Source organism: Xenopus laevis, chromosome 9_10L, assembly GCF_017654675.1.
Source record: "Xenopus laevis strain J_2021 chromosome 9_10L, Xenopus_laevis_v10.1, whole genome shotgun sequence".
In the NCBI taxonomy this organism is placed as follows: Eukaryota; Metazoa; Chordata; class Amphibia; order Anura; family Pipidae; genus Xenopus; species Xenopus laevis.
This window is the reverse complement of record NC_054387.1, coordinates 107,339,134-107,364,794: the sequence shown is the minus strand read 5'-3', so window position 1 is coordinate 107,364,794 and position 25,661 is coordinate 107,339,134. Positions and strand designations below refer to the sequence as shown.

The 25,661-nt window shown below is 37.9% G+C and overlaps 1 protein-coding gene across 2 annotated transcripts in view; it reads right to left on the bottom strand.

Annotated features, from left to right (window-relative positions):
* Positions 1-5,729: 5,729 nt before the first annotated feature.
* pdpk1.L (3-phosphoinositide dependent protein kinase 1 L homeolog) overlaps positions 5,730-25,661 on the bottom strand; it is a 43,600-nt gene continuing 23,668 nt past the window's right edge. Inside the window, exons 8-14 of one of the 2 annotated variants that reach the window (XM_018234378.2) lie at positions 23,399-23,467; positions 21,523-21,619; positions 20,298-20,471; positions 18,868-19,085; positions 17,595-17,652; positions 14,308-14,460; positions 5,730-6,921 (exon numbers count right to left, since the gene is read on the bottom strand). In XM_018234378.2, coding sequence (XP_018089867.1) covers positions 6,808-6,921; positions 14,308-14,460; positions 17,595-17,652; positions 18,868-19,085; positions 20,298-20,471; positions 21,523-21,619; positions 23,399-23,467 — 883 coding nt within the window. In that variant the 3' untranslated portion in view covers positions 5,730-6,807. 2 annotated transcript variants of the gene reach the window in all.

The following is a 25,661-nucleotide window of genomic DNA, read 5'->3' as shown; positions in this document are numbered from 1 at the left end:
GCTGCAGGCAGAGGACATGAGAGAGCGAAGAGAGTCTGTTTCCTATTTGAATGTTTGAAACAAATTTCCTTGGCTGCTGGAACAAAGGGACCTAATTTTAGATATTTCCTCATTCTAATATTTGCATGGTAATATTCATCCAAATCTACGTGTGCATGAAATAATGAGACAAGCATGGCCAGCCATCATTTGTTTGTCCTGTTCCAGCAGTTTTGCATTGATCAATTGTGCTGTCATTTCTGAAGGATTTTCCAATACATTACAAATTTCTAGGATTCAGGGCAGCGGCTGCAGCACAAGTCTTTTTTGGCCTGGTGGAAAATAAAAGGCATCCTATCACTTTTCCTTTCCTATGATTTTCCCCCTCTTCAATTCTGCTTTCCTTTTATACTCCCCATTGTTCTAATCCAGGGGTGTCCAAACTTTTTGCAACGAGGGCCAGATTGTGTGAGGGCCGACTATTCAGCCTGACATCCATTCCGAGGTAGCTAGCTTGCGTTTAGGATCATTCACTCCTGGAGGTGGACGCGTACAAGGCGTTTAGGAAGTGGAGTCTGTTTGGACTTATTCTCCGCGCCTCATTTAAACAAGAAATTGCGTAGCCATAGCCGTAATGTTTGGGCACATGATTAGTGAAATGATCGTCTATACTGCTGCCTGTGTGCTGAAGGTGTTCGCATTAGACACATACGGGCATCTAGTGATACTCCTTTCTATTCTCATCCCTTCCTTTGTTGTTTTCATCTTCTACCCTACTTTAACGGTTTTACCCTTTATCATTGCTTTTTCTCCTCCTATTTTCTCAATTTTTTCTTTCTTTTATATACTCTCCCATTTCCCCTTACACACACAGCACTGTTTCTTTTTAAACCCCAACCTCTTGAGACCTGGGCACGTTGCTGCTATTCCTGGACATATATTCCCTTATCATACACGGATTGAAAATGTTTATGCCTGAATAGTAAGGTGATCGATGGTAGGAATGTGCCTCAGAGGCAATATCAATTCTCTTTAGAATTGATATAAATCATTACCACACCCTCTAAAAGTATTTTTTTTATAACATTACATTGCACTCTTCTATTATTCAGCGCTACAAGATATGTCGGGTGCTTTAGAAATATCCAGCAATATGATTTTAGGAGTTGGTTTTCTTTTAAATACTCATTAAAGGAGAAGGAAAGCTACCGAAGCAGTTGATTGCCAATAGATTAGTCACAATAGTGCAAGCTATAACACTATATTCATTCTGCCGCATGATTTACCATACCTGAGTAAACAGCTCTAGAAGTGCTCTCTGTTTGTTTAGGATAGCAGCTGCCATATTGGCTTGGTGTGACATCTCTCCCTGCTCACTCATAGCTCAGATTACAGCAGGGAGTGGGGAAAAGGGAGGAGGCGAGCGAGAGAGTTGCAAACTGAGCATGCTCAGCCCTAGCCCTGGAGGTTAATGCTGAAAACAAGTCTGATACAGAAGTCCATGTGTACACAATAGAAGGAAAGAAATGTGTTTTTTCTTTTGACAGAGGACTCAAAGCAGCATTACCTTGAGGGTTTACTAGTGTATTGATATACACCTTTCTGATAAAGCTAACTTAATTTGAGCCTTTCCTTCTCCTTTAAAGGGCATGTAAAGGCAAAAAATAAAATCCCATTTTTACTTTAAAAAATGTGTATGGTTTTTATAAGAAACCTGACCGTATGCAAAGAAATTCTCCCTTCATTTACTGCGGTGGATGGGAACTGTCAGACGGTTCCTAACTGCTGAGCAGGGAAACAATCATACTTATGAACAGCAGGGGGAGCCCCCGCCTTACTTCCCAGCCATGCAGAACTCAACAGCTTTGTTTATGACGATCCCTAAGCAGCCCAGACCACACTGAGCATGTGCACAGTCTTAGTCTTGCAAAGATGTTTAACAAAGTTACAAGATGGTGACCCCCTGTAGCCAACTTTGAAAGCATAAATTATTTGTTTGATTAGGCTTGTGGTGCAGTAAGTTCATGTTTATATTTAGTATACAAAATACAGCATTTCTAGCCTTATCAAAAGTTGCTTAGAATTGGCCATTCAAAAACATACATGGGGGTTATTTACTAAACTACAATTCTTTCTTGTCTGGGTTTTTTGGGCAAAAACTCAAATTTTTAGAGGGAAAAAAACCCTAAAATCTTTCGAGATTTATTATACCCCGAAGCTGCAAAAAGTCAGAATCCAAAAATCCACCATCTCAAACCTGCTGAGGTCCTATAGCAGTCAATGGGAGATGTCCTTTTACATTTTAAAGATATTGTGATCTGTGCTGGGTTTCGTCAGATAATCTAAAAAAAATTGGGGTTCTGGGAGATAACCCAAAAAAAATCAAACGATCGGGTGTCAAATCAAAAAAATTCATACCGTTTGAGTTTGCGCTCGATTCTATCACGTTTTTTGAGTTTTAGTAAAGAACTCCTAAAAGTTAACTTGAAGATGAACCACTCCTTTAGTATTAATATTTGGAAAGGTCACCACTGTCCTGCTCCAATCTTCAACATTTTATTTACCTTACAGTCTTGGAAATATTGAACTCAATCGGCAAGAAATAAAGAGAGACCACTTTTACACCTATAACCCTACATGCCTTTTATTAGAAGACTAAATCGAGCATATGTGTGAAAAAAAAAATCCTCATTCAGTAACTACATTTAGGGGCACAAATATCTGGAAAGAAGAAAACAGGTTCATTAAATTATGAGAAATATGATTAAATCCTTGACCAAATAGAAAATTCATATAATAAAGCCAGGAAAAAAAAAGTTGTAAAATATAGTTTACAATAATTATTCACATTCATGGCTGTACATGAATACATACAACAACATGGCCCGGAACATGAATTCAATCCAAATAATTCATATATTAGAATTTAAATAACACAGACTGAACTAGAGGCCAACAATTAGCCACCAAATAACCTTATATAAGAATAAAAATACAAAAAGTGAATATCCTATCATTGCATTATTTGTTTTTTAAATGGAAACGATACCGACAGGCAAAAGTGACTCCATTTATTTAACCATAAAGCATTAGCATCGCCTAGCAGTTGGCCCGATCAGAAGGATTCCGACGGGTTAGGTTTTTGCTCCATTAAATAAAGGTGATTGCTTCTATTAAATAGCTGGAACGGCCATGGGTACAGTTTCCATTTAGTAAGATTTTTTTATTTTCAGTTCTTAAAGGAAATTGTTCAGTATACAAATAAAAACTGGGTAAATAGATAGGCTGTGCAAAATAAAAACGCAATATAGTTACTTAACCAAAAATGTAATGTATAAAGGCTGGAGTAACTGGATGTCTAACATAATAGCCAGAACACTACTTCCTGCTTTGCAGCTCTCTTGGTTTCCACTGATTGGTTACCAGGCAGTAACCAATCAGTGACTTGAAGGGGTCATATCTGTTGCTTCTGAGCTGAATGCTGAGGATCAATTGCAAACTCACTGAACAGTTATGTCCCATGAGGACCCCCTTATAAACGCCGACTAACTCAGAGTTAGAGAGCTGCAAAGCAGGAAGTAGTGTTCTGTTATATATCCAGTCACTCCAGCCTTTATACACACAAATTTTGGCTAACTATATTAGAAACATTTTTTATTTTGCACAGGTTATCTATGTACAGAGTTTTTATTTTTAAACTGAACTGTTCCAGCTTTGCCTGTACATCACAGTCAGCTACAAACCAGGTAGAGAATTAAAAAAAACAAAAAAAAACATGTTTATAACCAACTGCCACCAACCTGAAAAAAAGAGCTAACATTAACTACTATCAAGCTTGTTTTTAATTTTTTTTTTTTTTTAATTTTAACTTCTGTAACTAGACACAGCAGTACTGAAACACTGCCACCAGATAAATGCAATTAGCGGACACAACGTGATACCTAGAGCATAATCATGGGAAGAGGTTTTTCACCAGTAATTTTCTCCTTACACACACAGTCGAGCAGACACATTGTGCGTACTAGGGGGCATATTTATTATGGCATGTAAAAAATGGCAGGATAATACACCATTTATCGCCATGTGTAAAAAACACAGTAAAAAATGGCATAAAACTTTGACGCATTTTTTTCTTGGGAGTGACTTCTGCCGGAAGCAATGTAAAATAAGGGCGGTTTTCATGGTGGAAAATTGCACACACCATTCGATATTTAACACCGTTTTTCCGGCGAATTTAGTTTTACACAGCATAATAAATATGCCCGAGGTGTATGACCTAAATTACTGAATGTGTGTAGCAGAGGTTTCACTGAAATCACTGTGAGCTGCAGTGTCACATTCTAAACCAAGTTTTGGGTCCGAGACGAATGTACTAAGGCAGAGGTGCCCTCACTAAAGTAGTCTCACCACAAGCATTTGCTATGATATGAAGACATAGAAAGGCAAAACACCAAACTGTTTCAACCATGAGCAACTTGAACGAGGGTTGGGGGGGGGGGGTGATAGCAGTTGACCGCCCTCCACTTAAGTGCCACCTTGTCTTCCAGCTTTCAAAGTGGTAAAAGGGACAGTGTTGTCGTTAAGGATTCATCAGACACAGAAGCAGATTTTTCCTCTCTTTTGTGGAAAGTGGACATTAAGCACCAAACGGCATGCACCGTGACATCTCATCTCTTATTACAAATCATTTATATATAACATCTGAATGTTAAGGGGGTTATTTATTAAAGTCCAAATGCCAAAAACCTGAAAAACTTGATTTTTTTTTTTTAGGGATGCACCGAATACACTATTTTGGATTCGGCCGAACCCCTGAATCCTTTGCAAAAGATTCAGCCAAATACCAAACCCTAATTGCATATGCCAATTAGAGATGGGAAGAGAAACTTTTTTTACTTCCTTGTTTTGTGAAAAAGTCATGTGATTTCCCTACCCGCTCCTAATTTGCATGCAAATTAGGATTCGGTTTGGCCGGGCAGAAGTATTCTGAATCCGAGTCCTGCTGAAAAAGCCAGAATCCTGCCCAAATCCTGGATTCGGTGCATCCCTAATTTTTTTTACTATACCCAAATTTTCTGTGATTTTCAGGATTTATTATCCCCCGAGGATGGAAAAAGTCAGAATCTGAAAATCCGGCATCTCAGACATGCCAAGGTTGTATATAAGTCAATAGGAGAAGTCCTGAAGATAGCCTGATCGGGGCTGGGTTTCGTGCAAAATTCCAAAGATTTTATGGGTTTCGGGTAAAAATTTTAAACATTTGTACAATTTGAAATTTCGGACGATTTTTTTCAGAGTTTTTTCTTGAACTGGAAATTTTTAGGAAAATGTATTGATAAATAAAGTGAAATAACCTGTGCGGATTTGGTCGGAGTATATTTCAGAAAAAATTAGATAAATTCGGACTTTGATAAATAACCCCCTAAGTATCAATACTTCGATCAGGGTGCACACATCGCCTCTTTTCTCATTTAAGCACAGAAATGTTTCTGACCACAAAAAATGCAGGTAATAAACCCAAAATCTTGGCTATGACATAAGTACCATCAGTATTTAGTAGAATTCAATGGACTGTGATCAGTTTTGTGGCCTGGTTATCTTGTAAATTAAAAAAGAAAGAACTGAAATAGCAGCAGATACAGATCACGTGAAGCCGGCAGTAACCCAAACACACAACCCTATGCTAAAACACCACTTTGTAGGCAACTCTACATGTCGTCAGATTAAGGCTTAACAGGACAGGCGCTAAATGTTTTAAAAATCCACAAAGTGCTTTATTTTCAGTGGACGACCGACTTCCATTCTGTTGATGCAAAGAAAAGCATCGGCTATGTATTTTAATTTGTGATTAATAAAAGTGTTTTTTTAAAGAATATTAAAATTTGAATCGTAGGTGAGGAATTTTTTTTTTATAAATTCGGTGCGAAAGATCATCAGTTTGCTTTCCCTGCAGCCTGATGCCACTGGTTTGAAGGTACCATGGGTAGACTGTAACGAGGAACGTGTTCAGCCGTACCACATACAGGAAATAGTGGAATAAAACTAAGTTAGGCCAACATCTAAGTGCAGAGCAATTAACCTCTCCGTCTGGTTGGAAGGAAAAGAAAATTAAGAGGAACGCCACTGTTTAATATATGTTGGGTGCCGGTATATACATAGATACAAGGATTTGTGTTAGGGATGCACCAAATACACTATTTGGGATTCCCAGGAATACTCGAATACTTGGTGAAAGATTCAGTCGAATACCAAACCGAATCCTAATTTGCATATGCAAATTAAGGGCAGGAAAGGAAAAAGTAGAAAAATTCTACTTTTGTGACAAAAAGTTCAGTGATTTCCCTACCCGCCCTAATTTACATATGCAAATTAGGATTCGGTTTGGACAGGCACAATGATTCAGCCGAATCATGCTGAAAAAGGCCAAATTCTGGCATAATCCTGAACTGAATCCTGGATTCGGTGCATCCCTAATTTGCGTTTCTACCAACTGTAAGTGAAGCTGGCATAGCGAGGCCTACTCACTAGTTTACAGAGGATTAAGAGCGGTTGTGCATAAAAGCAAGATGCTCAGGGCAATGATACGCACATTGGAACCCAACAGAGGTACAGAGAAGATACAAAGCAACCCTGAATTCCATTATTTCAAACGTTCTGTATTTTGCTTTTTTTTTTTTCCATTTAAATATGAGACATATGACGACGGTGGCCGAGAGATGGGTGAAGGGCTTTTCTTCTGCTCTGCTGTGTAAAGCTCATCCGTTGTGTCAGGGACTTTCTAGCAGCAAGAGGGGAAGCTTAGAGGACACCGAGGAGAAGCACTGGATGCTATATGACGCTGTTCTGATGATTCTGATATCTGTGCCGCCACACTTCCTGGATCTTTTTGCACCATTTGTGAGCATTTCCACTCGGGTCCATTAGATAATAGGTTCTGTTTGGCTGAAAAAGAACAGGGAAAAAGGAAATGAGAATGTAAACTTTACTCAATATTCCAGCCAGTAGCATAGCCACATTTGTGTAATAACTGAACGTAACGTTAGCCGAAAAGCTCTTTACCCCCCCCCCCCATCCCATTATATCAGTAATATTCTCTATGGGCTAATGCAAAGATTACAGTAGCAGGCAAACATCAATAATGGCAGATTTTTGTCCCTTTAACCCTACACCCCCCCCCATCCCAAAACATCAGAATATTCACTTTCAGTTTAGAAAGTCAGATTCATAATGGTGTTATCTGTTATCCACTATTTAACCTTACCATATAGCCTTTTTTCAATTTCTGCCATTGCTACACAGCAGCTTATTTATATAAACAATAGTAGTGTTTCTGAAGCAAACACATCAGTTTTACCAGTGCAGGGCAACACTACATAATATTTTCATTACTTTAAAACACTTATTTTTGGGTGTTATTGTTCCTTTAAGCTGGCCCTTGACACATCAATAAAATTGCAATGGGCAATGTTTGAAAATCTCATCTGCCTATTTTGAACAGTGCATTGTACATTGGTAGATGAGAAAGTGAAAAGGAGAAGCAGCTCCATCTCCCTTCCTGCTGTTCTGATTATTTGGGCTGTGGGCCTGAATGAGCAGAACAATAGAAATGCAGCCATGCTACTATTAGTCACATACAGAGTGTGATTGGCTGGTGTATGCCCGTCATTAGGAGTAAAGCACTGCACACATTGGGGGTGCGATAGGTAGAGGGGAGAAAGGAACTGCATAGACAAGGAATGTTGATGAGCAGGAAAAGCATTCTAAAATTGAGCAGCAAGGTGAGTAAAACCTGATAAATTAAAAATGTGACATTAAAGGAAACCTATACCCCCAAAATGAACACTTAAGCAAAAGATAGTTTACATTATATTAAGTGGCATAGTAAAGAATCTTATCCAGCTGGAACATATATTTAAGTAAATCTTGCCCTTTTACATCTTGTCTTGAGCCACCATTTAGTGATGGTCTGTGTGCTGCCTCAGAGATCACCTGACCAGAAATACTGCAGCTCTAACTGTAACAGGAAGAAGTGTTGAAGACAGAACTCTGTCTGTTAATTGGCTCAGGTGACCTAACATATATGGTTGTTTGGATGCACCGTAAATCATACGATTTAAAATGGAAATGTTCTATTTAGGATTACCCAATGGCACATACTATTAAAAAAGTATATTGTTATGAAAATGGTTTATTTCCATGAAGCAGGTTTTTACACATGCAGTATATTTTTAGAGACCTACATTGTTCGGGGGGTATAGTTTTCCTTTAAGTTAATAGAGGCCATTCCCTGTCCTGTTATGCATTTCTATAGAGTGTATGATCCAGTCCTTTGGCATTTAGTCGTGGTCAAACATCCCATCACAGATATGTCAGTCTGCAAATTCTATTGCTGTTGTCTGATGTACTGGAAACCCAACAAATAGCCAACTGCCAGGCTTTTAAGTTTAGATCCAGGCAAAAGAGATACAGAGCAGTATACTATTTAGATCCGAGATACAGGCCATGAAATCTGAACTAGATCACCTGCTGGTGTGATGTACACATTTTACATACAGGACAGAATACAACAGAGCCCTGTTAGCACCAATATAACCATGGTAATGCTAGAGATGTGTAATGGAACAGCGGATCTCTGCCCCAGAATGCAACAGCACTGGTTGATTTGGCAATAAGGACAGCTTTATACAATAAACCAAAATATCACGAAAAGCATAAATCTAATGTATCATTAGGATAAGCTTACCGCTCTCCTAGTTGGATCCGGGTTGCAACAATAGAAATTTGTCTTTTTTAAGTATAATAGCTATAGACAAAATTGTTCCAAATAGTCTAGGAGGAACTACGACTTCAGATTTCCTAAAAAAATAAGCTAAATGGACTTTTTACCTAGCTACCAGACAACTAATGGGGTTAAATTTTGAATTTGATATCTCTTGCTTTATCTAAATGAAACCCTTTATTTATTAATTTATCTATTGATATATGTATTGTTATATTTATTTATATATTCATATAATTATATATTGTATTAATTATATTGACCGTAATATATATATATATATATATATATATATATATATATATATATATATATATATATATATATATATATATATATATATATATATATATATATATATATATATATATATATATATATATATATATATATATATATATATATATCTATATATATATCTATATCTATATCTATATATCTTTTATATTATGCATCTAAATAGTTTTGGATATTAATGAATTTGTACTTTTGTGGATAAACAAACAACTACAAATTGGCCACTAGAGTTATTATGCCTTAGGCTATTTTACTAACTCCGCCTAAGTGATCTCTTATTGGCTCCCTTTCCTTTAAATACTTTGTCTGTATCTCAAGAAAATTAGCCTACGATTAAGAATCCTTGCGCGACACGAAACGCGTCATATATGTAATGTAAAATAAAGTATTATATTTTTTATATTCAATTTCTGGCTCTTGGATTCTACTTTTGTTGGACGTTCCGGATTGGTGCCTGCCTAATGCTGTTTTGTCGTGAATAAGGACAGCTTGGGGAAAATTTTTTAAAAGAGGCAAACTGCTCCCGTTTTGAGACAATCGACTCATGAAGAAAAGGTTGCAGCCAGTCGGTTAAATACTTCAAAATGTTTTGGATTCTCCTAAAACCCTCAAGTATTAGAAAGAGATCACTGAAGTTCATAGTAGGGATGCACTATTTTTGGATTCGGCCAAAACCCCGAATCCTTTGTGAAAGATTTGGCCGAATACCGAATCCAAACACTAATTTGCATATGAAAATTAGGGGTGGGAAGGGGAAACATTTTTTACTTTCTTGTTTTGTGACAAAAAGTCACACGATTTCCCTCTCCACCCCTAATTTGCATATGCAAATTAGGATTCAGGTTCGGCCAGGCAGAAGGATTCGGCTGAATCCGAATCCTGCTGAAAAAGTCTGAATCCTGGCCGAATCCTGGATTCGGTGCATCTCTAGTTCATAGATCATATGCTAGCATTCCCCAGCAATAAAGAATGAGAAAATATTTGGTTGACCCACATTCAGTGAATCAGAGACAGAAGAGTAATGAATACAGTGTTCCGGCTGGAATGTTCCTTGGACTGTACACAATTATGGACATGTTGCAAGTACCGCAAAGCCTTCCTTAAATATTTATCCTTAAAGGAGAAGGAAAGCCCCAGGGCGCAAAACCCCTCCCCCCTCCCCTGTGTTGCCCCCCCTCCCTCCTCCCCCCTGGCCTACCTGTCCCCCTGGGCAAATGCCCCTAACTTGTTACTCACCCCTCTGCGCAGGTCCTGTCCACGGAGTTCACAGTCGCCATCTTCTCCCACGCGCGTCTTCTTCCTGCTCTGACCGGCGTCTTCTGGCGCATGCGCAGTAGGAACAGGTACCGGTACAGCTCTATTGCGCATGCGCCGAATGTCACGAAGTGAAATCGGAAAACTTCGTGACATTCGGCGCATGCGCAGTAGAGCTGTACCGGTACCTGTTCCTACTGCGCATGCGCCAGAAGACGTCGGTCAGAGCAGGAAGAAGACGCGCGTGGGAGAAGATGGCGACTGTGAACTCCGTGGACAGAACCTGCGCAGAGGGGTGAGTAACAAGTTAGGGGCATTTGCCCAGGGGGACAGGTAGGCCAGGGGGGAGGAGGGAGGGCAACACAGGGGAGGGGGGGAGGGGTTTTGCGCCCTGGGGCTTTCCTTCTCCTTTAAAGGCTTTATAAACTTGGGGGGGGGGGGGTTCCATTATGGCTGTAAATTAAAGGCAGACAAGAGAATGATATTATTTGTCTGTCTAGTGTTAAGCTGCATCACTGCATATATAACGGAAAGTCCAATATAAACCCTGCATGTAAGAATGAAGCATAGTGATTACCAGGTGTAGGCAACTAAACCTTGCAGCCATCAGCTGCTTTGACTAGTGACCTGCAATTCAACTGAAGTACTGCATTCCATTGTCTCAAGGGATCTGGACAACGCCCTACATTTAAAGGAGTCGTTAAACTTAAAGAAAACATTTAGTATGTTATAGAATGGCAAATTCTAAGCAACTTTTTATTTTATGTCTTCTGACAATTTCCAGCTTTCAAATGGTGGTCGCTGACCCCATCTAAAGAACAAATGCTCTGTAAGGCTACAAGTGTATTGTTACTGCAACTCATCTTTCTATTCAAGGCCTCTCCTATTCATATTCCAGTCTTTTATTCAAGTCAATGCATGGTTTCTAGCGGAATTTGGACCTTAGCAACCAGATTGCTGAAATTGCAAACTGGAGACTTGCTTAATAAAAAGCTAAATAAGGCAAAAACCACAAATAATAAAACATGAAAAACAATTGTATATTTCCTACATCATACTAAAGGGGTTGTTGCTTTCTAAAGGGTTTATATTTTATTAATTTTTGACTGTTTTTTTAATATTGACATTTAAACTTTAATTTTTCACCTTTTTATTTTTTCTAAAGCCAATGGGGGGGGGGGGGGTCGCTGACTCTGTAAACGGTTCTGATTGGATACATTATTTGAGACATTTGTTATCTTTGGCACTACTGAGCAGAATCCCCAAATCTATTTCTGGTGAAATAACAACTACCGTATATACCCGAGTATAAGCTGAGTTTTTCAGCATCCAAAATGTGCTGAAAAAGTCTACCTCGGCTTATACTGGGGTCAGCGGTACCCGATATCACACAGCGCCATCTGTTGGTTATATGAAAGAATAACAGTGACTGCAATATCACACAGCACCCTCTGTTGGTTATACGAAAGATTAACAGTGATGGCAATATCAAACAGCACCCTCTGCACATGGTAGTGGGGCAGTGGGACAATTCACACAGTAATCCGTTTGGCAATTCTCTGTCACCATCAACTTTGAAAAGAAGTCCGGTTGATCGCTGGGGGGGGGTCGCTTTGGCAGAATGTGCGCTGCTGGGAGACAAGGCTGTAGTTGTGTCTAGGCTTATACTAGAGTCAATAAGTTTTCCCAGTTTTCGTAGGTAAAATTAGGTACCTCGGCTTATACTCGGGTCGGCTTATACTCGAGTATATACGGTAAACTGAGAAAAATGTTTGGAAGTGAACAACCCCGCACACTCCCTTGGTAAAGACCAAAACTTTTGTTGTACAAAATGGCCTCTCCAGGGTTAGAATGGCTGCTTGGGAGCGAGAGGGATGCAAACCCTGGACAACCAGGTCCAGACCAACGCTTTATAAGGAACTGATGAATTCCGTAAAGCAACAGACGAATTCCGTTTCAGTAATGGAAAAAAATTCAGCATACAGCAACAGAACCTCTACTGACCAGTTACTGGTTCATTTTCAATACAATAAAACAAAATATAAAGCATTTAATTAACAGAATACGGAGAGTGTCTGAAAAAACAGCAGGTTCCTGTAAAAAGTGGCTGTTCTCTTTAATACAGGTATGGGACTGCTTGGGACCTGGGGCTTTCCGGATAACGGCTCTTTCTGTAATTTGGATCTTCATACCTTAAGTCTACTAGAAAATTATGTAAACATTAAATAAACCCAATAGGCTGGTTTTGCTTCCAATAAGGATTAATTATATCTTAGTTGGGATCAAGTACAAGCTACTGTTTTATTATTACAGAAAAAAAGGAAGTGATTTTTAAACATTTGGATTAAATGTATACAATGGAGTCTATGGCAGCGGGCCTTTCTGTAATTCGGAGCTTTCTGGATAATGGGTTTCCGGATACCTGTACTACGAAAATATTTAATATTAGGAAAAGCCACAATTTGCAGCCTGAATGGCTTAAGTCTTTTGGAGGGTAAAATAGCTATACATACTATATGGAAAAGCTCTTGGCCCATTGTTCCACAACCTCTTCCTATCACAGTATCTATCTTTTTGGGGAACTATTTTTTTGGGGCCATCTTTTAGCAGAATACGTCCCACCCCCCCAGTGGTGTAACTACATATTACTTTGCCCCACAGCAAATAATTTTCCAGACCCCCAAAATGTCTAGAGGTTGACCCGTTTTACCAATATTTATTAAAATTGTATATGAATTAGGGCCTCATGGGGCTCCTATACCTCCTGGGCCTCCCTGCAGCCACAGGTCTGCTTCCTCTGTAGTTACGCCCCTGAGTACCCCTATCATGAAATCAAAATGCTGGTGTGACTCAAGAACAATAATCTGTGGGATTATTTGGAAATTGGAGTGGAGAAGCATCATCAGAAGAACCTGACCAACTTGAAGCAAAACCTCTAGAGACTAAAATCTCTCCAGAACAGCATGAAAAGCTGGCACATCCTCATGTAAAGGCAAAAAAATAAATAAAATAAAACCCAATTTTTACTTTTTTTAATGAAACAGAAATCTATCCAATATACTTTAATAAAAAAATGTGTACCGGTTTTATAATAAACCTGACTGTATGCAGTAAAATTCCCCCTTCATTTACTTGCATTGACTGCTGCGGATAGGAAATTTCAGACAGTCCCTAACTGCTCTGCAGAAAAACGCTCATTCTTTCAAACAGCAGGGGAAGCCCCCTACCTTACTTCCCTGACCTCGAGCAGCTTTGTTTGATTCCCTTTAGAGCAGCTAGCGACCATGTAGAGATTCGTATCTGCAGACCCAGTGCAGTCTGTATATTCTGATTCATTTATCAGTCTTGCTTTACCGGCTTCTATGGCAGATATTATTTGACTTGTGCTGTTGATAATTTATGACGACCCCTAAGCTTAACCTCCCAACACAAGCCCAGACCACACTGAGCATGTGCACAGTCTTGGTCTTGCAAAGATGTTTAACAAAGTTACAAGATGATGACCCCGTGGCCAACTTTGAAATCATAAATTATTTGTTTAATTAGGCTCCTAGTGCAGTAAGTTCATGTTTATGTTTAGTATACAAAATACAGCATTTCTAACATTATTCTATTTCAGACTTTAGTTCCCCTTTAAAAACTCAAGGCTGTGTTGTAACTATTACATTGCTTTTGTTTTAAAGGGCATGCAAACTGTGTCACTGAACTAATTATTGTGAAAAGAAAAAGGGACACATACCCAGCCCTCCCATTTTGCTACCCTGTATAACGAACCACTCTTTATACATTATATTTCTAAGTGCCCAGGGTAGGTAGGATCCGAGCACATTCAGCTTAAGCATATAACGGCCCCAAACTACCTTATTTAAAGTTATTAAACAATCGACACTTATACACACTACAAAAAAAAAGCAAAATGTTGGAAGGTAACTAGAAATACAAGGTAATGACCAGTTTCATAACTATATATCAAGTTGATCCATTGTACTGATACTTACTGTGTGTACGAAAAAAGTTTTAAAATTCTTAGCCTCTGGGCGAAGTTCTTGTGACCATGGGATCTCGCCTTTCAGTACTTTGTTAACGGGATCTACATAATATAAATGTGGACCTTCTGTCAGGAGTAGCTGCCGCCGCCGCGCAAATAGACCCTAAAGTAAAAGACAATTGAAAGCTTTTTACATTTTTTTCATAAAATAGAATTAGAGCATTTTTTTAAGTATCACATTGACATCCATTTCAAATTGAACGTTCACCAATTGTAAATCATCTTAAGCAATACTTATATATATATATATATATATATATATATATATATATATATATATATATATATATATATATATATATATATATATATATATATATATATATATATATATAATCCTCCAAAGAAGCAGCCGCACTCAATGGCTATTGACAGGGTATTTAGGGGTGGTTTTTATAATACTATGTAACTTTGACAAAGGCTGAGTTGCAGCCGAAATAGTCAAAGTATTTTCAAAGTTTCCAAATAAAAGCATTTATACTTATGGATAAATCCTGTGAGTGCGGCTGCTTCTTTGGAGGATTGTATGCTTGATACTGTGGCGTGCACCCAGGCAAGGAGAATCCTTCCCAAAAGATTTGGCCAAATACCGAACCGAATCATAATTTGCATATGCAAATTAGGGGTGGGAAGGGGAAAACATTTTTTACTTCCTTGTTTTGTGAAAAAAAGTCAAAAATTTCCCTCCCTGCCCCTAATTTGCATATGCGAATTAGGATTTGGTTCAGCCTGGCAGAAGGATTTGGCTGAATCCTGAACCAAATCCTGGATTCGGTGCATTCCTAATATATAAATATATATATATATATATATATATATATATATATATATATATATATATATATATATCTATCCTCCGTGTAAGTCCGCACACGTCACTTCATAAATTACTTCGGGTGCAGTGTGTAGATTGTAGTAGACAGCATTCCAAGGTTACACGCACACCGTATTGAAAGTCAATAATTTATTTATTAGCACATTAATGCATCCGCATCGACGTTTCGGTTCATGGTCTTGAACCTTTCTCAAGATGCTTTACCATATAAAATTTAGCAATAAAGTTACAAAATTTAAACCAAACATAATCCCGCCCATCTAGTGACACCACGGCAAATGATTGGTGGAATCCAACGTCTCAATTATTACAAAAAATTAATATATCAATGAAAATACAAACATATTCATACTTAAAGAGAAGGAAAAGAAAAAGAAAAAATTGTCGGGTGGCATGAGAGGAATCAGATCTTATAATTTTGCAGAAATTAACGCTGGTCTAGAAAACAATTAAGTGAGCAATACTCATTGAGTCCATTAGGTGAAATAGTACCAAGTGTTTTAATCCAAAAGGATTCACGTTGCAGTAATAGCCGTGATCGGTTTCCACCCCGACGGGGTGCCGGGACATGGTCAATTGCTAAATATTTAAAAGTGGGTAACCCATGTCCCATCTCTAAAAAATGTTTAGCCACTGGTTTAGTGGTCTTATTAGCTCTAAAAGCAGTGTTAATTGCCGATCTGTGGCCATCGATGTGTAATCTGAGCATGAGGTCTGTCTTGCCGACATAGGACAATCCACAAGGACAAGTGATCAAGTAAATGACATGTGTGGTTGTGCACGTAATATGGTGTCTAATCAAAGATCGATGTCCTGTTCGAGGATGTACAAAACTTGTCCCGGGTGTCATATCGGCAAGACAGACAAGAGGGGCATCTGAAACAACCACACTTATTAGAAGATAGCCATGATGGTTATATATATATATATATATATATATATATATATATATATATATATATATATATATATATATATATATATATATATATATATATATATATATATATATATATATATATATATATATATATATAATACACAAAAGCCATGAATATCCTGTAAATTATATCCTTATAAACGGTGAGTTCTGATGTCATCAGTTATAAACGGTGAGTTCTGATGTCATTTCTGTCACATGACTCATTGAAATTTGTGTATTATAATAAATAAAGTACCCCCAGTTGTAAAATATGAGAATATTAGAAGTTACCTCGGAGTTCCATGACCTGTATAAAAACACTCGGCCTTCGGCCTCGTGTTTTTATATGGTCATGAAACTCCTCGGTAACTTATAATATCCCTATATTTTACAAAAGGGGGTACTTTATTCACTATATATACTTGTAAAGGGTGAATACTGATGTCATCAGTTATAAACAGTGAATAGTGACGTCATTCTGGTCACGACTCACTGATTCTTATGCATTATAATAAATAAAGTACCCCCTGTTGCAAAATATGAAGATATTAGAAGTTACCTCAGAGTTCCATGACCTGTATAAAAACACTCTGCCTTCGGCCTTGTGTTTTTATATGGTCATGAAACTCCTCGGTTACTTATAATATCCTCAATTTACAAGAGGGGGTACTTTATTCACTATATATTAGGGATGCATCGAATCCAGGATTTGGTTCGGGATTCAGCCTTTTTCAGCAGGATTCGGCCAAATCCTTCTGCCCGGTCAAACCGAATCCTAATTTGCATATGGGTGAGGAGGGAAATTTAATGACATTTTGTCACAAAACAAGGAAGTTGTTTTCCCCTTTCCACTCCTAATTTGCAAATGAAAATTAGTATTCGGATTGGTAATAGGTTGAATCTTTCGCGAAGGATTCGGGGGTTCGGCCGAATCCAAAATAATGGATTTGGTGCATCCCTAATATGTACCTTAAGGTTAGTTAAGCGACCTGGGTGCTCAAGTAAAAAAATTAAAATAGTCTGTCCATGGTACTGGCACTCACAGGATTTGCATAAAGAGACAAAAAAGTCAAAATTTTTAATGAAACAAAAGGTTTATTAAAGTGACGTTTCAGTTTAGTTCCATTGTGCTCCATTTACTCCCAGGGTAATTTCCTACAGGGCAGGCTGCCATCTTACCTCAGCTTTCCAGTAACTTGGCACACGCAAAGTACAGTACTTCTAGCTGACATTATGGGCTATTTCCTTGTCCTTATAGTACATAGTGCAAAGCAGTGAAAGTCATAATATCAATTTAAGCATTCTTAATTTGTGCAATAGATGATAGATATATATAGACAGATTGATGGATAGAAATAATGGGCAATGCTCACACAAACAAAAATGCTACTAGTGTGATTGTACAACTTAAAAATGAATTTTGTTCCAAAATAGACTGTACATTCAAGAGAGTCTCAAAACAAAATATAATTAAACTTACCTTTCTTTTGTCTACTGGACCCATTTTTAGAATTAAATTATTTTGTACAAACTGGTGCCTGGGAAGATAAAAACCATACCATGTTCAGTGCAACCTACATCATGTTCCAAGACTTAGCATATCAGTTAACATATTAGCTGGTACAGTATCTTTCATTTCCATTCATGGCAATGGCAGTACAGTTAATTTAAAGAATTCATTCAGTACCATAGACTGTATCATAAATATGTTTGTAATGTGGACAGTACATATGTGTAGATCTTTTTAATTCATCCATATTCAAAATGATAAGATCTTTATTAAAATGTTCAGGAATCACTGGACTAGGGTAACAGATGACATGGTAAGCTGTCCAATGTTATGTTATACCACCAACAGAAACCTATTAAGATGCAGTAGGTGCTATTGCTTCAGCCAAAGTAGGGGTATTAGAAGAAGGGTCATTTATTAATTAAAGGGCAAGTGATGGGCTGGGCAGAAACAACAAAAGAGGGAGTGATGGTAACATAATAACAGAGAATTGCTCATTCAACAAAGTAACTCATCAGGTAAGATTAGAAGCTGTAGAGTCAGAAGTACAAAAGAAAAATATTAGGACTACGACACATGTGAAGATTAGTTGTCTGCTACAATCAGCTCTACCACGGATGATTTATCTCCTGAGTACTCTTTCCCACCAGTGATAATTGAAATCTCCAGTAGGAAAACATACATGTCGCTTCGGTATTTAAAAGGGGTGGTTAACCTTAAAGTTAACTTTTAGTGTATAATAAAATGGCAAATGCTAAGCATCTTTTCAATTGGTCTTCAATATTTATTTTATATATATATATATATATATATATATATATATATATATATATATATATATATATATATATATATATATATATATATATATATATATATTTAAATGATTTGCCTTTTTCTTCTGGCTCTTTCTGGCTTTCAATCTTTAGCCTAAAAGGATATACAAATCATGGCTGAAAGTAGAAATTCACATTGAATTTAACGTTACTGATCCTGGGCCTAACGCTTTGGCTGTGTTAATTACCTAGTAATTGATGGTTTATTGGGGAGGGCTTGAAAAGAATGATGATCAATAAACAATACGGGTGATAATAAAAATCTAGCCTTATAATCTGCTTTCTAGCAACTCATCAACAGGTATATTATTAGTTCATTCTAAATATACTATTTAAACAGAAAAAAAACCTATCATTTCCTTTAAAGTGCCTTAAATTCTTAAAGCTTTCCTGTATTTTAATCTTACCACTGATTTCCTCCTGTTTGCTTTTCCAGAAGTAGTCGCTTCTCTTCTTCAGAGAACTGGAGATCAAGTTCAAACGAGTTGTTATCAAGGTCGTGTCTGTATTGCTCTATGTTGCTTCCAGACCTCTGGGAAAGAAAGGGTTCTAGAGGTGCCAGTGAAGGGGAAGACGCTGATGTTGCTACCTGCATGCATCCAAACTGACTCAGGAGGTCATCATACTAAAACAGAAAAACATCCAATTAATGTTTTTAATTAATTAAGCAAATTATTTTAAAACCTCAGTTTCATATACCATGTTCAAATCAATGACTAAGTGTTTGCAACACGAAATGCGTAGGGCTGCTACTTTGTGACATAAAGTCTTTACTTGTTCTTATCCACCTGGTGGAAGATTGCCTTATTTGAGAGCATGCTCTCAAATATGCGGAACTAAAAGCTGAACTTTAACTAAAAAGTCGGCTATTTCAATCAACTACACATGTGTTTGCCCGGGGAAATTTGAAGAAAGAAGATTCCAGAAGAGGATTACTCTGTGGTGCTCACTGGTATAAACCCGGGCCGGTGCAGTTTTCTGCTGAAAGGAGCACTGGCCGGAGGTTTCAGGTAAGTAAATACAATCACTTGGGGGTGCCTAATATTTGGCACCCCCAAGTGCAAGATGACTTTCCTTCTCCTTTAACAGGGATGCTCGCCTTCCAACAAATGTCAGAATTTAAACAGCCCGTCACCAGAAAACGTTCTCTACTTTCTCTGTTGATCATCGTTTTTTTTAAATAATCAGATGTCAAGATAATTACTGTATATATTCAGACATTTGTCCAAAGGTAGACATCTCCATTAAGGATACTGACACACTCCAATTAAAGACAGAAATGATGTCAGTATCACGGACATATTGGTGCCTTTTTCATGTAAAAATCCTTCTTTGCTTTACCCCTAGCAGTATAGCATTTTGAAGTAAGTTAGGTTAAAAAAACACACACGTCCATCAAGTTCAACCTTTTAACTTTTTTTGACCTGCCTAACTGCCAGTTGATTCAGAGGAAGGCACAAAACCCCATCTGAAGCCTCTCCAATTTCCCTCAGAGGGGGGGGGGGAATTCCTTCCTGACTCCAAAATGGCAATCGGACTAGTCCCTGGATCAACTTGTACTATGAGCTATCTTCCATAACCCAGTATTCCCTCACTTGCTAAAAAGCAACCCAACCCCTTCTTAAAGCTATCTAATGTATCAGCCTGTACAACTGATTCAGGGAGAGAATTCCACATCTTCACAGCTCTCACTGTAAAAAACTCCTTCCGAATATTTAGGCAGAACCTCTTTTCTTCTAATCGGAATGGGTGACCTTGTGTCAGCTGGAAAGACCTACTGGTAAATAAAGCATATTCTAAGCTATTCAATGCTGTAGTAGTGCTACAAAAAGCTTACATTCCCATAGCAGTCCTCATCATCTTCGGACATTGCCGGTAAATATGCTGTAAGTTTTGGTGGAGTTTGCAGGTGCAGATCTTGCCATGTCACGGTCTCAAAAAATGGATGTGCTTTAAGCGGTCCATAGCCTCCAAACCCTTCGCAGCCTAATCGCTTAGTAGGATCTAGAACCTAAAGACAGAAAATCAGGTAATAGTAATAACTTATGAGATCAAGCATTGGTTAATGCTACATATACAAATTTACTTGACAAAATTCCCTTTGCTTGAAGTATTGATAGCTTTTTAAAGGGCAACTAAAGCCTAAAATAGAATAATGTTAGAAATGCTGTATTATGTATACTAAATATAAACATGAACTTACTGCACCAGCAGCCTAATAAGACAAATGATTTATGCTTTCAAAGTTGGCGCAGGGGGCTGTCATCTTGTAACTTTGTTAGACATTTCTGCAATATCAAGACTCGCACATGCTCAGTGTGGTCTGGGCTTCAGTTGGGAGGTTAAGCTTAGGGATCGTGATAAATTATCAAAACAGCACAAGTCAAATAATATCTGCCATAGAAGCCAATACAGCAAGACTGATTAATAATCAGAATATAAAGAATGCACTGCATCTCTGGATACAAATCTCTACAGGGAATCCAACAATGCTGCTCGAGTTCTGGGAAGTAAGGTGGGGGGGCTTCCCCTGCCATTTGAAAGTATGATCGTTTACCTGCACAGCAGTTGGGGACCATCTGACAATTCCTATCAACAGCAGTAAAAGAAGGGGGAATTGCACTGCATACAGTCAGGTTTATGATAAAAACTGTAGACATCTTTTAATTAAAGTATATTGGAGATAGATTTCTTTTTCATTAAAGAAAGTAAAAATGGGATATTATATTTTTGCCTTTACATGCCCTTTAATGGACAATATATCACAGAAAAAGAAAAACAGTGCAGGTTTATATATTAACACTGTAGATTAACTAATGGGCAGGTTACAGTATAGTGTTAAATGGATATGTTGCAGCACTCAATAGGCCAGCAATTTCTAGGATGGTAAAAAGGGTAAATTACTAATTTTAATCAAGTGGAAGAGCTTGGGCAAGATTTGTAAAATGGGCAAATCCTAAATTTCTGAATACTTTTAATATTAAACCAAGATCAATAAATAATACAACTCATTTCCAACACCAGACAGTGAGTGATTCTCAAATCAGTAGTTCAGCACTTACCAAAAGTTTTTCTACTAGGTCTTTAGCCTTTGGAAAGAATTTTTCAGGGAAATTGTATTCCAGCTTTATTATCTTCTGAAATATAAGATATTCATTCCTACAAGAAAAAGAAAAATCATTAAAAAAACATATATTCTTGTAAAGCTATGTCTATTCAGCATGAAACTGTTTGAAAACATCAGGAAGTATATACATCAAAAGAGAAAAAAGTAATGGGCACGATTTACAAACTCTCACTCCGTTAATCTCAAATGGACTGGACATATTTTGGGTCAGGGCGCACAGGCAGATTCAGGGAGATTCGTCGCCCTGGCGACAAATATCATCTTCTTCGGGGCAACTAATCTCCCAAACTGCCTCCCCGTCAGCTAAAATGTAACTCGACGGCGGTATGGCACCCAGCTCGATTTATTTTCCGAAGTCGCCCGAAGTCTCAACGTCCCCCGAAGTTTCAACTTCGGGTGCCTTCGGAAAATAATAAATTTTAGCCGGTGGGAAGGCAGTTCGGGGAGTTTAGTCGCCCCTGAAGAAGAGGAGACTAATCTCCCTGAATCTGCTTGCCTTTAGTCATTGCCTGTTACTTGTTATCCCTGCTAGATGCTCGATTGGTGGCACCATAATTGTATGTTTTATATTTGTCACGGTAACACCGTGCAGAACTAAGCCTTTCTTTTTTTTTTATACATTTTAAAATCATTCATACTTGATTTATTTCGTATGTTTCTTTAATTTACAAGCAGTAGATTTTTGTAATGATAATCTAGTTAAAAATAAAGTATAACAAATAATAGAGTAAAATACAGATAAATGTTTGTACTAGTCAGAGAACTATTAACATGTCAGTATCTAAGAAGCCGAACTTCCGCACAGAACTAAGCCTAACGGCTGTGTGAAGTAGCGTTACTTAAATGGAAACCAGTCATGTGTGTGGATTTCAGACAGAAATTGCACACAGCGGTGATGGCATTTCAAGGCAAAATATACCCCCCTTTTTTTTTTTACATAAGTTCATTAAAAATCTAAAAAATCTATATATTTTTTTTCTTCACATTACACAAGTTAGGAATGATCAGAGCTTTTAAATCCTTGGCAAAGGAAAATGTAGCAAACTTATCCTTGCAAATATCTTTTACAGTATAAATGATTTGTTTAAAGGACAAGGAAAGTTAATCTAAAGAAGTAGCTAGAAATGTTGTACATGATGTTTTGTGCTTCTGTACCAGGCCAAGGCAACCACAGCCCTTAAGCAGTAAAGATCTGTGTCTCCTCATCTTCTTTTCTGCTGATTCACTGCACATGCTCTGTGCTGCTGTCACTTACTGAGCTTAGGGACCCACTCACAATATACAGTACACGTAGAATAGAAATGTCACAATATAAGGCTGATTAGTAATTAATACAGATAATTACCGCAGAAACAAGTGCAATTAGCATCAGAATTTAATAATCAGCCTTGTAGCATCAGCTTATATTACAGACAAACCTAATTTTCTGCTGGATAATTAGTGACGACCCCTAAGCTTAGCTTCTCAACAGCTGCTCAGAGCCCACTGAGCATGTGAGTGTCACAAGACACTTTCCAAGATGGTGACAAGTTTGAAGTCCTGGATCATTGCTGCTATTGACAAGCTGAAACTTTAGGCTGGTGCAGCAAGTTCACTATATAAATATGCCATTTTTAGTCCTATTCATTTTTAGGGTTTCCTTCTCCTTTAATACCTGGATCAGAGGGTTGCATTGCACTTTAAGATCTACCCATCTGATAGTACCAGTGCATGCATAGCATTACAAATAATTAAAAAAAACCCTATAAAAGGCCTAATATAAAAATGATATATCAGTCAGTACAGGTAATGTATAATGCCTCTGTACTTACCCAGCTCTGAACGGTGGCAATCCTGCTACCAGCTGATAAACGATACACCCTAGTGCCCACAGGTCTGAACTAGATTACAAAACAAGAATAGTTACAAATACAACAGAACACTGGAGAAAGTTCACATACGCTGCTCTATGAAGAAAATATTGTGTATGTTAATATTTCGTAAATTTACTGTATAGTTAACAAGCACAGCTAATACTATTAAACAATAGCAGTGATCCCCAACCAGTAGCTCGTGAGCAACATGTTGCTCTCCAACCCCTTGGATGTTGCTCCCAGTGATCTCAAAGCAGGAGCTTATTTTTGTATTCCTGGCTTGGTGGCAAGTTTTGGTTTCATAAAGACCAGGTGCACTGCCAAACAGAGCCTCAATTTAGGTTGACAATCCAAATAGGGGCTACTAAATGGCCAATCACAGCCCTTTTTTGGCACCCCAGGAACATTTTTTTATGCTAGTGTTGCTCCCCAACTCCTTTTAGGTCTGAATGTTGCTCACGGATTCTAAAGGTTGGGAAACCCTGAACAATATTATACTAATCTCCATTAGAAACAAAACACAAATCTCTTTAAATAAAAAACCCAGGCAAGTGACAAATCACATTTGCTAGTGTTTTCTATAGATCAGTAGGGGTTTCGGTAATTTAGGTTGTAGCATATTGCACGCTATTCTCTCATTTAAATACTGATACACCAGTCACACCAGGACAACTGGACAATCAGGACAACTGGTGACAAAGAACTACCCCAGCCATAATGATGATTGAAATCAGAGTATAGTAATAACCTGATGTTATATAAATATGTCTATAGAGTCAATAGCCGCAGTGGGTCCCTAGGCGGAGAGACCTTCTGTTATTTCATAGCCATTATTATCTGTAATACAGGTATGGGACCTGTTATCATTCTTCTTCATACCTTAAGTCTACTAGAAAATCATTTTAACATTAAATACACCCAATAGGCTGGTTTTGCTTCCAATAAGGATTAATTATTTTTAATTAATTGGGATCAAGTACAATGTACTGTTTTATTATCACAGAGAAAAAGGTAATCATTTTTAAAAAGTTGGGTTATTCGATTATAAAGGAGCCTATGGGTGATGCCCTTTCTGTAATTGGGAGTTTTCTGGATAACGGACCCATACCTGTACAACGAACATAAAAACGTAACTGATTCAGGCAATGGCGGAAATGCTGCCAAAGGTGGTGGCCGCCAACAAAATCAGGCAACTCTTTAGTTTGGGAGGTACAGGTATTTACAAAGTTTTGGGAGGGGCCTGTACAGTAAATCTGCATGGGGTGAATTAGTTGCTTTTCTTTAAATTTTGTTTTTATTTTCCAAGTTATACTTAGCCACTCCCCTTTGACCATGTTAAATATGTACATATATATTGTTCGATTTCACAAAATCATTCTGTATAACAGATCACTGCTTAGCATTTATACAATCGGGCCTTATACCCTAGTTTTCATTGGAGGTAGTGGCCGGAGGAAAAAGAAGAAGAAAAAGTATGAGAAAGAAGCAAAGAAGAGAAAAAGAGAACGTTCTAGCGAAGTAAAATCAAGTAGCATAAAATCCAATACAAACTTAACAATAACAAATATAACATTGTGTTGTCACCGTGTCATTACACCCCTAAAGTCACTAAACCCGGGGTGTAATCTGGCTTATTATGGATAGAGGCAACAGCACTTGGTGACCCTCTAAAGTTTTAATGGAAACTGACAATAGTCCCATGATTTAGTTGGTTTTTAAAAAAATTACAGCGTGGACATTACCCTTTATAAAAACCAAAAGTAAGGGTTAACATATATATTGGTTGACTTTGAACATAATTGACCGAAAACTATACAGTGTAGCCACAATGCCAAAATATTAATGTATGGAATGTCTGGGTCAGTAGCACAATGCACCCCATAGATCAGTGATCCCCAACCAATGACTTGGGAGTTCACGGCAGCCATCTTCCGTGTCTTCGGGAATTTCGGCACATGCGCAGTTGTTGTGAACCGGGAAATTGCTCCAACTGCGCAAGTGCCGCCATGCCGGTGTCATTCTCAGATTACCGAAAACCCGGAAGTTGGCTGCCGTGAACTCCGATCCCTGAATCTGCATGAAGGGGTAAGTAAAAATGTTAGGGGCATGTGCAGCTAGGCTGGGGGGGAGGAGAGAGGGGGGTCTATGTAGGGTAGGAGGTAGGGTTTTTTAATAAGGGGTTTGTTTCTCCTTTAAGTTTGTAAAAGTGCTACAATAACAT